This window comes from Myotis daubentonii, chromosome 16 (assembly GCF_963259705.1).
Source record: "Myotis daubentonii chromosome 16, mMyoDau2.1, whole genome shotgun sequence".
NCBI classification, from domain to species: domain Eukaryota; kingdom Metazoa; phylum Chordata; class Mammalia; order Chiroptera; family Vespertilionidae; genus Myotis; species Myotis daubentonii.
Genome location: NC_081855.1, coordinates 16,093,349 through 16,107,563, shown reverse-complemented (window position 1 = coordinate 16,107,563; position 14,215 = coordinate 16,093,349). Strand labels below are relative to the sequence as shown.

General features: G+C 51.5%; 1 protein-coding gene across 3 annotated transcripts in view; it reads left to right on the top strand.

Moving 5' to 3' along the window:
- The window catches only part of NTN1 (netrin 1), a 193,604-nt gene that overhangs the window by 7,299 nt on the left and 172,090 nt on the right, over positions 1 to 14,215 (top strand). Inside the window, exons 1-2 of one of the 3 annotated variants that reach the window (XM_059668640.1) lie at positions 7,300 to 7,400; positions 8,122 to 9,203. In XM_059668640.1, the coding sequence (XP_059524623.1) occupies positions 8,186 to 9,203 (1,018 nt within the window). In that variant the 5' untranslated portion in view covers positions 7,300 to 7,400; positions 8,122 to 8,185. Of the gene's footprint in view, positions 1 to 7,299; positions 7,682 to 8,121; positions 9,204 to 14,215 lie in introns of those variants that run through there. The other 2 variants (XM_059668641.1, XM_059668642.1) reach the window with 2 other exon arrangements.

Sequence of the window (14,215 nt, the reverse complement as noted above, 5' to 3'; positions counted from 1 at the left end):
CTGCTAAACCTGTCTGAGTTCCACGGCCCATTCACACAACCTCTTGAGATGCTCCAATTCACCCCTTTCCTCTTGGCCTCCCTCCAGTGTCACCTCTGCATTTTAAGATTTCACCAGGAAGACTCCTGCTCCTTCAGATTTTGTCTAAATGCTCCATGAGCGGAGCCCCCGCCCACACACACTATTTTCTCAACCTGGAGAACCATCCTTTCATTTGCATCCTTTGCTCCGGCCTCCTAGGCCAGGCTTCCATCCATGACAAAGCTTCCCCCGTGGTGTCCCATTTTCTTTATTTTAATAGTGTTCCGGGGTGGGACCTTGTCGAAACCTTTTTGCAAATGAAAATAAATTACATCTGCTGGTTCCCCTTATCCACAGGCATTTCACCCCTTCAAAGAGCTCTGCTAGATTAAAGGATTTGCCGGATTTGGGGTTTGTATGGTTTCTAGGCCCAACTCCCGAGTCCTCAGCCAAGAAGCCTGCCATAGGGGAGGCTGAGCTGAAGATGCAGATAAACAACACTGAGGAAACAGACCAATCTCCAGGAATCCTCTGCACTCTCCAGGCCAGTTCTTCCCAGCTCTCCGGCCTTTTCCAGAATAGCCACATCTCCTGAAATCCTGCCAGGGACCTGGGGTGGGGCCCTTGAGCAACTTCCATGGGGCTGATAGGTGAGCTGAGCTCTAGAAACCTTGGAATGAGAGGAAGCCCCTAACTCTTCCAAGGTGAGAGGTCTGGGAGCCTGATCTGAGAATGATGAGTATTAAAAAGAAACAAAATCCTCCTCTAAACTCACACATATTGAGCCTCTACTCTGTTCCAGCTTCTTTCTTTCCAGATACATCTTTGTAAGCACCCTGACAAACCTATAAGGCAAGAGTGATGACTCCCATTTCACCGTGAGAAAACTGATGCTCAGACGGGTCAGACAGCTTGCTCAAGGTCATCCCATCAGTTATGGCGAATTGGAATCAAGCTTTGTCGAAGTTAAATTCTTTCCATTTCCAAAACACACACACAATCAATCCAAGCTACACTGACCCTTTTGCAGAGGCCAGATGCTGGGGCCACCTCTGCAGCTACAATTTCAGGCCTATGTTGGGAGTCCTGGAAATCAAATCATTTCATGTCTGTCCTCTTAACTGAGCTAGACAGCTGAGCCAGGTCACAGCTCATATTTCTGGGAGACCTGACTTTCGTCCCCTGTCTCAAGGTCGCTGAGACCTGTTTTTATTGGAAAGCTTACGGCAACCAGCTCATCTTGCCTATCGGTGCTAAGAGCTCCAAACACTGGAACCAGACCATTTTAGTTCAGACCTCTGCTCCTCTACTTACCAGTGACGGCATCTTCAGCAAATTCCTTCTGTGCCTCAGTTTCCTCCTCTGTAAAATGGAGATAGTAGTACTTGCCTCATCAGGTAGGGATGAGTATTCTGAGTTAATGATTGATAAAGTTCTTAGAAGAGTGCTTGGCACCCAGTGAGCATTATGGAGATGCTCGATGTAAAAAGTAAAACCCTCAGTCATGCCCGACATGAAGGCCCCTCGGGTCATCTCGTTTCTCTGTTAGCCGGTGCCACCTGGTGCGCCCCAGCCCTGGGATATGCTCTCCCCTGCATCCTCACCCTGTTCCCTGATTGTTCCACCCACCTTCATGCTTATCCCACAGCCGTGCCCCATGCACACAGCGGCCCCTTCAGCGGGGCTCTTCTCCCATATCACACACCCAGTGCCCTGGAGGGGGAGCTGTTGTCATCCTCAGTCCCCAAGGTTCCTTCCATCTTCATTAAAAACCCCAGCAACACTCTGTTCCTTTAAGGCCGGAACCACACAGCTAGTCCACCTTCCACATCTCATCCTTGGAATCTCCTCTCCATCCAAGTCAGCGATTTTCAACCTTTTTCATCTCATGGCACACACAAACTAATTACTAAAATCCTGTGGCACACCAATATATATATATAATTTTTTTTGCCAATCTGACAAAAAATAATAGGTGTAATTTTTATTCATTCACACCAGATGGCTATTGTCATTTTTTTAATTTGACAAAGGGAATAAAGATCAGTGCCCCTGACTAAACATTCAGGTATCGCACGATTTAAAAGTTCTTGCAGTGCACCGGTTGAGAATTGAAGATCTAGGTCACTTCCCTTTCTTTGAAGATACTAGCACCTGGTTTGGTTTTCATCTCTGTCCCAAGCCCTGATGTGGGTCCCAAGTGTCTTTAATATCCAGGGTACCTTGACCACCTTATCTCCAGTCATTTTCACCTCTCCTTCCGGGCAGTACCAATCCCCAACATTACCCTCCGTGGGCCTTGTCACCACCCAGACTTGTTCCACGTCTGGGACCCTCAATTCAGACATCTGGTTTGGGGCCACAATCTCCCTGGTTATTCCCCACCACATTTCTTCTTTTTTCCTGAATCTTCTAGACCAGTTCTGTCCAATATAAGTTTCTGTGATGGTAGAAATGTTCTTTATTGGCACTATCCAAATCAGGGGTATTTGAGGAATGAGCTTTAAGTTTTATTTAAGTTTAATTCTTTTTTTAAAAAAATATATATTTTTATTGCTTTCAGAGAGGAAGGGAGAGGGAGAGAGAAATAGAAACATCAATAATGAGAGAGAATCATCCATCAGCTACTTCCTGCACGCCCCCTACTGGGGATTGAGCCCTGACCTGACTGGGAATTGGGAATCGAGAATCTAACCGTGACTTGCAGGTTCATAGGTCTATGCTCCAATGAGTTATGCCGGCCAGACTTAACTTTAATTCTTTCAAGCTGAAACGGAACTAGCGACATGTGCTTCCTGGCTATTGCATTTAACAGCACAGCCTTAGACCCCTGGCATCTCTCTTTCCTCTTCTATCCTCTCCTGTCCTCACTTCCTTCTCTCTTTAGCTTTGTCTCCTGGTCCATCGCATCAGCCACCCTCTTCCCCCTTGTCCTTCTGTCCCACCTCCTGGAACAAACCCTCAACTCGAGATTAATTCAACTGCTCTGTTTTTTCTAAGTCTACACGGGAGGCTGCTGAGCCCTGCTGGGGGGAGGGGAGCCCTGCGACTTTGCTGGTTTGCATTCTTTCTCCTAGATAGTCACCCACTTCAATGGGACCTTTATCTGCCCAGCACACATTATCCTCTTTTCTGTAATGACCCAACCCAGCCTTCTCCCCCAGTCTGAAACCTCCAGTGCGCCCACCTGCTCCCTCACTCTCGGCAGGTGGTGTCACTTCCTATTCCATTGTAACCCGAGCAGCTTTCAGACCACCTGACCACACATTTTACAAGGCTGGTTTTATCTGTCTCCAACCTGTCCCCTTAGCCTCCATCGGATCAACATTTAGGCATGTTTAAACAGCCTTATCTTATAAACAACAGTAAAAAATCCCAATGCCCCCCCTCAATCCCGTGTCAGCTTCCTGCTATCACCATCTCTCTTTCCTACCACTTGTTTTCACACTTCTTGAGAGGTGCCTACACTCACTATCTTCCACTTTCTCACCTCCCATTCACTCCAGAACCTGAGGCGGTCTGGCTTCTGTCCTTACCACTCCTCAGCCACGGCTGGTCAAGGTCACCAATGGCTTCCTTGTAGTTTAATCCAAAGGACTCCTTTCAGATCTTATCTCGACCTTGAAAGCATGTGATACTGCTCACTGCCCCTGCTTCCCTGAACTTGCCTGTGGGTTTCTAGGACACCCGACTCTCCTGTTTTCCTCCTTCTGTTTTGGCTACTTGGAAGTTTTCTTGAAACTGCCACATTCATTCTCCTCTTCTGGGGTGATCCTGGGCTTCAGGTGAGGCTGGGTTCCAAGAAGGGCAGCTCCCCCTCCAGACACATTCCTTGCAGAAACACCTGGGAATTTGCTTTCTCACCCAACAGCCATTGTTGTGTTTTGAACTCCAGCCTGAACCGTGGATCCTGCTGCTTAGCGCCTGACAGCCTTTGCGGGTGTGTATTTATAACCCCCACTTTGAGAAGCTCTCACAACACTTGGACATCTGTTTTTTTCATTCGTCCCCTCAAAAGGTAGAATGCTTTCGGAATGGACATTGACAAATTAGAGGGCATCGGGAGTCTGCAGAGTAGTCAGGAAACAATGTCCTTGCCGAAATCTTTGAAAGAGCTGGGAACGTTTAGCCTAGAAGACATAAAACTGAAAGACGATAGAGGGTTGACTTCAAACATTTGAAGAGGCAGAATGGTGGAGTTGGAATTGGACCAACTGTACAAGTGACAGGGAGGCGGGTTGGAATGGACGTAGACAGGTTCTACTGTGTCCCAGAATGTTCCAGGCCTTCATGGTACAAGGTGAGAGTCCAGCTCGCCAGGAGCTACTAAAGAAGATAGCTTAGGCCTCAGTGACCACCAGCAGAGTGGAAAGCTTTCCCCCCAAGGCCCCTCCGGAAGACCACTGGCCAAGGCTCAGAGGCCACTTGTAGCTGCAGTCCAGGGAGTATGTGCCAAAACTGCTGCCCCGCAAGGGCCACCAGCAGCTCTGCAGACAGAGCAGCCGAAGGAAGGCTTGGAGGGCCCTGGGTGACCGAGCGGGCTGGGTGGGGAGTGGGGCACTCTGATTTGCCTCTCTCAGCCCCTCCTTGTCGGTGTGTCTTTTCCTGTGTTCTGGTGCGCTGCCAACCGCTTACATTGTGGGCCACCATCACAGAAACTGCCCCCCGGAGCTCACTGCTGTGACTGTGAGGGGGATGTTGTTGAAGGTGTTTGCTGTCACCTCACACTGGGTTCTGTGTTTGAGGCCCCCCCCCCCCCCCAGGAGAAATTCCTGTCTGATTTTAGTACCGAGAATAGTTAGTTGTAATTCTCTTGAGTAATAGGTCTGTTTTTATCTCTGGGACACTGGGAATTGTGTAACTGACATGATCTCCTTTTCACTTTGGCTGTTGGGTGTGGGGAAGCTTAGGGACAAATTTGTGGCCCACCGACAGGAGGTGAACAGGGCATCCAGGGTGCATTTTACCTCTATCCCCATCTCTACTTGGCCCTTCCTCTTGGTTTTTCTTTTTTCTCTTAGCCTTCCCTCTCATTTTACTACACAAAATAGAAGCAAACGTAAATAAAAATCACCTCTCATCTCACTAGCCAGAGATAACCACAGTTAACAATGCTGTCTTTGTATGCATATTTAAAAAAAATAAAAATGAGAGGATACTGTGCACAGTGTGCTTTGGGCTTCAGTGCTTTATAATTTGCTTTTTTTCATTTTATAATTTTTAAATTTACTTATTAGTTTTAAATTTCCATAAAGATCTAGGAACTTAATAGTAAGAACTAACATTTCCACATCCACTTACTTACGATGTGCCTGGTTTTATGTATATTTACATATACACATATGTGGATGTATGTCCATGTAGATTATGTCAGTACACTATGTATACATATTATAAGCTATAATATTCATAAGTTAACTCATCTGATGCTCACACCTCTATGAGGTAGATAAGGTTGTACCCCTTTTGAAAGTGAGACAAATAAGTCACAGGAAGTTGCAAGACTTGCCAGCGGCACACTGGCTCCTCACGGCTATGCTGCCTCTCATGCCATTGGAATGTCACAGTCCACAGTGGCTGAACATCTCCTTTATCTCCTTTCCGCTCACCTTCTGATTTATGCGATTTTGCCATGTTTGAAGTCCTCCTGTAAGTTACCTGAAATCCTCTCAGCCATAAGGTCAGGCTGTAAGTAACCAGTGCACAGTGGTAGTGGCACAAGAAGGCAAAGCTAAAGTGTTACCCCAGAAAGAGGATGGGCCCAGGCTGTCCTGCCAAGGAACGGACGTCTCTCCTGGGGCTGGGTGAAACCCCAGGCCTGGAAGAGCTGGCTTGGGGGGCTGTCTCTCCAGGAAAGCGGTTCTTCCGAGACTGAGCTGGGCCAGGCGAGCCCTGAGGCCCCTTCTTAGAGTCTGGGAGTTTATGAAAATGCCAAGAAGACAAAATGAGGCCCTTAATGGAGCTAATGAGCAAGTCAGCTGTTAGGCCAGAACCAGGACCCTGGGCTTTCAATCCAGATCTGTTACTAGTGACATAAAACAACAGAAATGTGGTCCCAAACTCCCAGCCCGTGCCTTCTTTCCCCAGAGCTCTGGGTGGCTGCGGCAAGACGGTCAAAGGAGACTGTCACTGTCCTCAGTCCTTCCGTTAAGGTAGAGCATGAGGTAAGGAGAGGCTGGGCAGCCCGGAGAATGCCCCATGAGACTACAACTGGGTGGGAATATCCCCTTGACAAATGTGAGGAGAGGAAGGATTTGATGTTTACCAGTTGGGCAAGTCTCTTCACCTCCCGAGAGAGAGACCTCAGTGTCTTCATTTGCAAAAAGGAATTAATACCTGCTTTGTAAAGCTGTTGTGGGCTCCCATGAGAGAGTATAGGGTATGGCACCCTTCAAGACCTGAGCCAGGAAGAAGTCCTATCAGCCTGCCTCAGGGGACCCGGGAGGGCTGGCTTCCCCCAGCCTGAGGCTCCGCAGACCTGGCTAGAGGGACGCTGGCCAGTGCCCAGGTGCTGTCCTGCTTCTTTCCCCTTCAGTCAACTGCCCACCTAGGCTCCCCTGGCATGAAAAAAGCCACGTGCCTGCCAGATAGGCCCAACCTCACAGTGACAACTGTGTGTCCGTGGGAGGAAGTGTGTGTGGAGGGGTGTGTGTGTAGGTGGGAGGGGACTGGTGCACAGGAGCAGCCCCTCCCGCCAGACCCCATGGGCTTCGGGCGTGGGGAGTGAGCAGGCAGAGGTTACATCCTCCCCTTCCTCATGACCCCAGGCTGTTTGCCGACAGGGGCGCGGAGCTGTACGCGGTGCCACCATGGCCACAAGGCTGGGTTAGAGGCAGGCCCGACCTCGGCGCAGCAAAGAAAACAAACACAGATGTGTTGGGATGGGACCTGGAGGGAGAAGCCCGTCCCCTCCCCCACCCCCGCCTGCGCGCTCCCGGGGGAGAGGGGCTGGCGGAAACCTGCGAGGCTCCCGGGGCAGCGCGGGCCGGAGCGGGGCTGACAGTCCCCGTCCCCCGCCGGCCCCTCCTCCCTCCGCGGGGTGCGCGCGGGCCCGGCCTCCTCTCCGGGGTTTCCCCGGGCGCTCTTGTAGCTTTCTCTTTGTCTCTGCTTTTCTTTCTCGGGCTCCCGGGTGCCCACCCGCGGGCGCCCTCGCTCTGTCCGCGTCCCAGGCCGCTTCCCTTGAACTTTCTTCTTTCCCGGGGTGAAAACTTGGCTCCCGAGCGGGCGGCTGCTCGCCGACGTTATTGGCCGGCGCCCCGCCCGGCGGCCCCGCCCCCCGCCCCCGCGCTCCCCTCCGCCCCCCACTCCCGGCGCGAGTGGCGGCCGCCGCGGAGCCCTCGGAGGCGTGCGTGCGTGTGTGCGAGTCCGCGCCAGCCAGCGTGAGTGTGTGTGCGCCCCGGGCGCGGGCTGGGCGGCACTCCGACCGCGGCGGGAGACCGGCGGCCGCGTCGTCACTCGGGCGAGAGCGGCGGCGGCGGCAGCAGCGGCCGGGCCGGGGCCGGGGCTGGGTAGCGGCGGCCGCGCCGGGCATGGAGCTGGCAAGCCCGCGCTGAGGCAGGACGCGTCTGCTAGCGGCGAGGGAGAGCCTCCCGCTGTCCGGCGTGCGGGCTCCCTGGCCAGTGCCCGGCAAACTTTTCTTTCTCTTTTGCCCTTTCCAGAGGTAAAGTCCCAAATGCGGAGTCTCCGGCGGGGACGCGATCTGGGGCAGCGGAGAGGGACCTCAGGCTGCGGGAGGAAGGGGCGCGGGTCGTGCGGGGTTGCCCCCCCCCCGCCCCGCGCTCTCCTGCGCCCAAGACTTGGGGTGCAAGGCGGGCTGGCTGCGAGCGGGCAGGCGGGCGCGGGCATGCCCCTCGGGCGGCGTGGAGGCGGTGGCTGGGAAGCCTAGCTTTCACCCGCGGCCCCGCTTCGCCGCCGGGCCGGGGAGAAGCGCGGGCGATGCTGGCTTGGGGGCTCCGGACTCGCCTTCCTCTGCGAGGCCGGCAGTCGGCCGCGGGGCTGGTGCTGGGGAAGCCGGGCGTTCGCCCGCACCTCGGCTCTTGGCCCCGCGGTGGGTAGAGGGCGCGGGCGGGCTGGCTGAGCGCAGCTCCCCTCTCTCCGCAGGCGCCTTCTGCGGCGGGCGGACCCACTCCTCGGCGCGGCGGGGCCGGGGCAAGCTGGACGCAGCATGATGCGCGCCGTGTGGGAGGCGCTGGCGGCGCTGGCGACCGTGGCGTGCCTGGTGGGCGCGGTGCGCGGCGGGCCCGGGCTCAGCATGTTCGCGGGCCAGGCGGCGCAGCCCGACCCCTGTTCGGACGAGAACGGCCACCCCCGCCGCTGCATCCCTGACTTTGTCAACGCGGCCTTCGGCAAGGACGTGCGCGTGTCCAGCACCTGCGGCCGGCCCCCGGCGCGCTACTGCGTGGTGAGCGAGCGCGGCGAAGAGCGGCTGCGCTCCTGCCACCTCTGCAACGCGTCGGATCCCAAGAAGGCGCACCCGCCCGCCTTCCTCACCGACCTCAACAATCCGCACAACCTGACGTGCTGGCAGTCCGAGAACTACCTGCAGTTCCCGCACAACGTCACGCTCACGCTGTCGCTGGGCAAGAAGTTCGAGGTGACTTACGTGAGCCTCCAGTTCTGCTCGCCACGGCCCGAGTCCATGGCCATCTACAAGTCCATGGACTACGGGCGCACGTGGGTGCCCTTCCAGTACTACTCCACGCAGTGCCGCAAGATGTACAACCGGCCGCACCGCGCGCCCATCACCAAGCAGAATGAGCAGGAGGCCGTCTGCACGGACTCGCACACGGACATGCGCCCGCTCTCCGGCGGCCTCATCGCCTTCAGCACGCTGGACGGGCGGCCCTCGGCGCACGACTTCGACAACTCGCCGGTGCTGCAGGACTGGGTCACGGCCACCGACATCCGAGTGGCTTTTAGCCGCCTGCACACGTTCGGCGACGAGAATGAGGACGACTCGGAGCTGGCGCGGGACTCCTACTTCTATGCAGTGTCCGACCTGCAGGTGGGCGGCCGCTGCAAGTGCAACGGACACGCGGCCCGCTGCGTGCGCGACCGCGACGACAGCCTGGTGTGCGATTGCAGGCACAACACGGCGGGTCCCGAGTGCGACCGCTGCAAGCCCTTCCACTACGATCGGCCCTGGCAACGCGCCACCGCCCGCGAGGCCAACGAGTGCGTGGGTGAGTGGAGCGCGGCGGAGGGTGCGGGCGGCGGGCGGGGAAGCGGGCGGCTGTTCTGGGGGCCTCGCACCCTGGAGCGCCGGCCGCGGCTGCCCCGAGGATCATCCGCTGCGGTCGTGCCGCGGGAACGGTGGGAGGTGCGTTCCGGGAGGTGGTGGACCCGGGAGGGCGGACCTCAGGACCGCGCGCTCCCATGGCGCTGGCCGTGGACTCTCCGCTTTGCGACCAGGGCACTCTGCAAAGCCAAGAAGCACGAGAAATGTTGCGGGGGGAGAGAGGGTTTTGCAGAAAATATGCCGACTGGTCCTTCTAACCTGGGATCCACAAGCAAACATATGTTGCCTTAAGCTCGGCTTGTCAGGATCCCCCTTAGGGCTGAAACTGGGCGCAATGGGGGATCCCGGCCGGGTTCCCTGGGTGTTCCAGCCTCACAACCATACTTCCCTTGGGAGATGGCAAAGGGATTTGCAGTTTGGGGCCAGTACAGTACCCGACCAATATCATTCCTGCGCCCTCCATTTATCTTTTATAGTTTGATTGTTTTTTTTCCTTTTGGACAGCGTGTTTGTGTTAGCAAAATAATGATGTGATTTAAATTAATCACTATCCACAGATTACAAAGGAGAGTTCATTAATTATTTTAAACCAATTCAGTTCTGGGTTCAAAAAATAAGCATAACAGATTTGTTAGTGTCAAGATTGGGTGAAATTAAATAGTTTCGAATTAACTGAGGATCCAGATTCGCACTTTTTAGTGGGGTTTCTGTTCCTGAAAGGGAAAACTGACAAAACCGGCACTGGCGAATAGATTTTGTTAGAAATGAGACTAAGGGGGGAAAGGGGATACATTCTATTTCTGAACTGTGCAACTTTGCTGCTATAGAAACTCAGGGTCCAGTTTCTGGGGGCGGTAGGAGGAGGGGGCAGGTAGTAAGACATTACTCTTCCAGGATGAGATGTAAATTTCATTTCATTTTAAGGAAAATTACTCAGTTTGTAAAGTGCCATTTGGTGTGCATCTTTTGTGAACGTATAGATTTTTCCTTCGCGCACCCCCCCTCCCCCGCCCCCATCCCCAAACAGCCAGTGTGAGTCTCTTCAGTTGCTTCGCCCTCTGAAGCACATTGCAAAGTGTGCTGGTCCCCACGCACACACGTTTTGAGGTCTGGTTCTGATTAATTGTGTCATGTTGTTGTCGAATAGTCTGTGCCTCATGACTGCGGACGCAGCCTTTGGAGCAGTCCAGTGGAAAACATGTCTCGGAGCGCTGGGTGGGCAGGGAGGCCCAGGAAGGCCTCCTGGTCTGCAAGGGCTGGGCCTCCTGTTGCATGGTGGGCCCTCCATTTTTCCACTCACTGTGTCGGGTTTTGCAGACCTAATTGTTCTCCCCTCTCCTTTAAGAGATGGAACCGGTTGCCGGTTTGAAGGGTCTTTTCAGGATTCTGCAGTGAGATACTTATACCCGGGCATTCGTGGTCTTTGAGAATGAAATTCCTTTGATCTGCTCAAGTTCTTCAGAAATATTGGTTTTTCCCATCTCTTCCCCTTTCCTCTTTTCTTTTCTTCCTTTTGTGCGGAAAAGCCCTGTATTGACATTCCAAGGGCCTCCCAGGGTTTTGCTATCAGTTTTAGTTTGTATGTGCATATGAAAGATACCTTTGAATTGTCACCAGCGGGGTCTAATTGGACAAATGCAAGTGAATGCATTGAGGCAAATAAGCTGGATGTTGTGGTAACATTTGACGGGTTTGAAGATTTGTTCTCGGTGTAGATTTGTTCAGATTCATCAGCCACCCCTCCCTCTCCGTGTCACTTGGGATGTGGAGGCATAACCCACATTTGCTGTAACAATAGTCCTGCACTTGAAATAACCTCTGTAGTTTAGGATTTTGTCTTTTGACTACAGCACTAACTATGCACAAATTGGATTGACAGTTTTTTTAAGCCAAATGGAGCAATCAACATATTAACTAATGTAATTAGTAAGTCTTTTTGCTCAAAAAGTTTAATTAGGCCTAATAAGCACATGATCTACATGACAAATAATCAGCTAACAGTATTTTCTGTTTTTTTTTCTGAAGTTATTTTAATTCTCAGTAGTTAACGTATCTTTAAATTTTGCCAGTTGTTCAGTTACCTTATAAAAGCAAAGCCTATTCAACTATCTTAAAGTTACTTATGGTTTCCTTTTTGAATAGACATTCTGATATCTTGTAGATACAGACAGGAAAGTCAGGTTGAAGTTCCCATAAAGTCTTAATTGAAGTCTTAGTGATTTTTCCATCCTTCTGTGAGAGAGAAAGCCAGCAAAGACAATTTAAAAGTGATTTACAATTAAAGGTCGAGCTTTTTATGAAAAGGCCCCGTAGCGGAGAGATGTGAATGAATTAGTATTTGACAGGTGATCTGAGACACTACAGGGCACTGTGCTAGGAAAAAGCCTTAATAAATCCTCCGAACACTAACTTCTGTACTATCAGCGGCTCCGATTCTTTTTTTTCCTCTCTCTCTCCAACATAATCCCATCTTGTGAATTTCACACTGTTGACCTAAATTCAAGCTCCCAGATTATTTACAACTAGGGCAAATTGAAGAAGTATATCTATTTTTCATTCCCCAAATCAGTCTTGATAAACACGAAGCATTGTCCCCGTGCTATTCTGTCTTTGCCACATTGTTTCAAGGTTGAGTTCTCTATGGAATAAATGTGAACTTTGGTGAAACTCAGTTTTATTTTGAATGCCATTTTGGGTTACTTCCGGAAAAACACACACCCTCGAAACAATATGAAAGACAGGACTATGCATAATGTTACAGCCTCGACAGCTCTCAGTGGAATAACGAAAGACTTTCTTCCGCCCATATGTGTCAGCAGTGTTCACATGCTTTTACACACATGTGCATTTACATTCATGGTGTAAAGAAGCATCCATGCACGGTGGCGGGGGGGGGGGGGGCGCGGTGTACATTCAAGGGAACAGTTTTAAACCACCTGGGTTGCTAGGCCCTTTTTTCCCCCCACTCCTATTTTTTTTTTTCAAAAGAGCATCTGAAGACCATATTGTGTTTCATAAATTATTGACATCAGTTTTAATCAGTGTCCCCCTGACGTCGGAGCTGTGTTAGTATTTAGTGCCTGACTAAGCATGCTGTTTAATCTTGCTGTGGGGATGTCAGCAGGAACCCCTGCCTGGCTTGTGACAGGGTGAGCTTGTGAAAACTCGTTTTTCGACTCACTCTCTGGTTTTGCATTGCCCGGCTGAAACCCAAAACCCACACAAAAGACATCTTTGCAAGATGAGCACCGTGCTGGGCTGGCCTCCGCTGGTCATGGGTACCTGCAACATAATGCTCATAATTGTTTAAACATGGTTTTGGTAGGGAGTTTTTCATGCCGTAAATGGCTCCAGTGTTTGGGCCTACCATCATCCTCCTCCGCACGAGAGGGAGGGCTGTCTTGGTGGCGTTGCCGTGAGAAATCCAATGCCCTGCTAAAGACGCTTGCAAAATCAGAAGGCTAACGTTATTTGCTGCCTGGTCCAGAGTCTGGCACATAGCTGTAGATCAGTGAATGGTTTCTTAGTCAGAGTAGTTATTATAATTACTGTCATTGTGATGACTAACTCTTGAGGGCTTATTTTTTTTTTTTTGCCCGGCAATCATTAATTGAATCATTTTATCATTGTGACTATGCTAATAAAAGGCACTATTAATTGTTTTCATTTCACAGATGAGGAAACCACAACCAAGAGACATTAAATAGTTTACCCAAAGACTACCAGCTGTTAGTACTACATATACCCAGTAGATGGTGGAGGTGAAACTCCAGTCTGATATTTATGCTTTTAAAGCATCCTTGGTGCTGCCTCCCCATAGAATGGGTGATTGGATGGATGGTGGGGCAGTGGCAGGCACACATCCACATACAGGAGAAAAGTTGGCACAACTTTTCTTGCTAGAACTGCACGCGGTTCTCGTGTTATATTATGTAATGTTATCATTATATTTATGGTGTTTATTCATGCTTAATAGGAAATTATATATGAGAAGTTGTCCTTTATATTAGCCATCAGGCCGAGCGGGCGCTGGAGTGAGGAATGTGAGTGAAGAGGGTTTAAATACTTCCTTGTGGGTGTTCAGCGTCCACAGGTGTTGCTGATGGCCACGTCTGTCTTGATTCCAGGGCCTGTGATCTCTCTCAAAGATGCTGGAACAGAGCTCATAATCAGAAAATCCTCTTTAATAAGGCCTTCTCCTTTCTCCCTAATGTTCGGATTCCCTTTGCTTCTCCGGGACATATTGAGAAAAAAAAAAAAAATCGAGGCAGTGGCTAAGAAGTGCTGCTCAGAGAGGAGTGTAGTGGCATATCCTGGTCCCCAGCGCGGTGCTGGTCAGTGCAGCGCCTGTGTGTCAGCAGCACAGGCCTGTCATCGATCTCTGTGGGCCGCTAGAGCTGGAGTGAGGGTCTTGCTGGGTCCTCAGTTCCTGGTGGGCAGGGAGACAGCTTTGGGACAGGGTATCCTCTTGGGGCGGGCCTCTGCATTTCCAGGCTCTGCCAAGCTCTCCTTTGGCCCTGCCCAGACTTCTCTCTGACCTCCTCCTCCTGTAGAAAAATGAGATCCTCGGAAAAGTATTTGAGACTTTATGTCCAGAGAAAATATTGGAAAGGCAGTGGCTTGAAATTCAAATGTTCCCTGGAAGGAATCCCCTCATTTTCTGCTCACAGCTGGTATCGATATTTCCTTCTTGAGATGAGTTGTGCTTTTCATTAAGTCGATTTTTTGTCTTGGGATTAAACCAACATTGTATTCTTAATAGACTTTTATGTTTACACTTCAAAAGTCCACGGGGTTGGTTGGTATTCGTGTTATCTTGATGGCTTCTATAGTTTCTGCGGTGCACACTGGCCTCACCGAAATTAATGGCTCTCCGGGGAACTGGATTAGAAAACAGCCTTATCTGTCCACGCGCGAGTGTGGCTAGTTCGTGAGGCAGGGCTTCTTTCTTCCTTT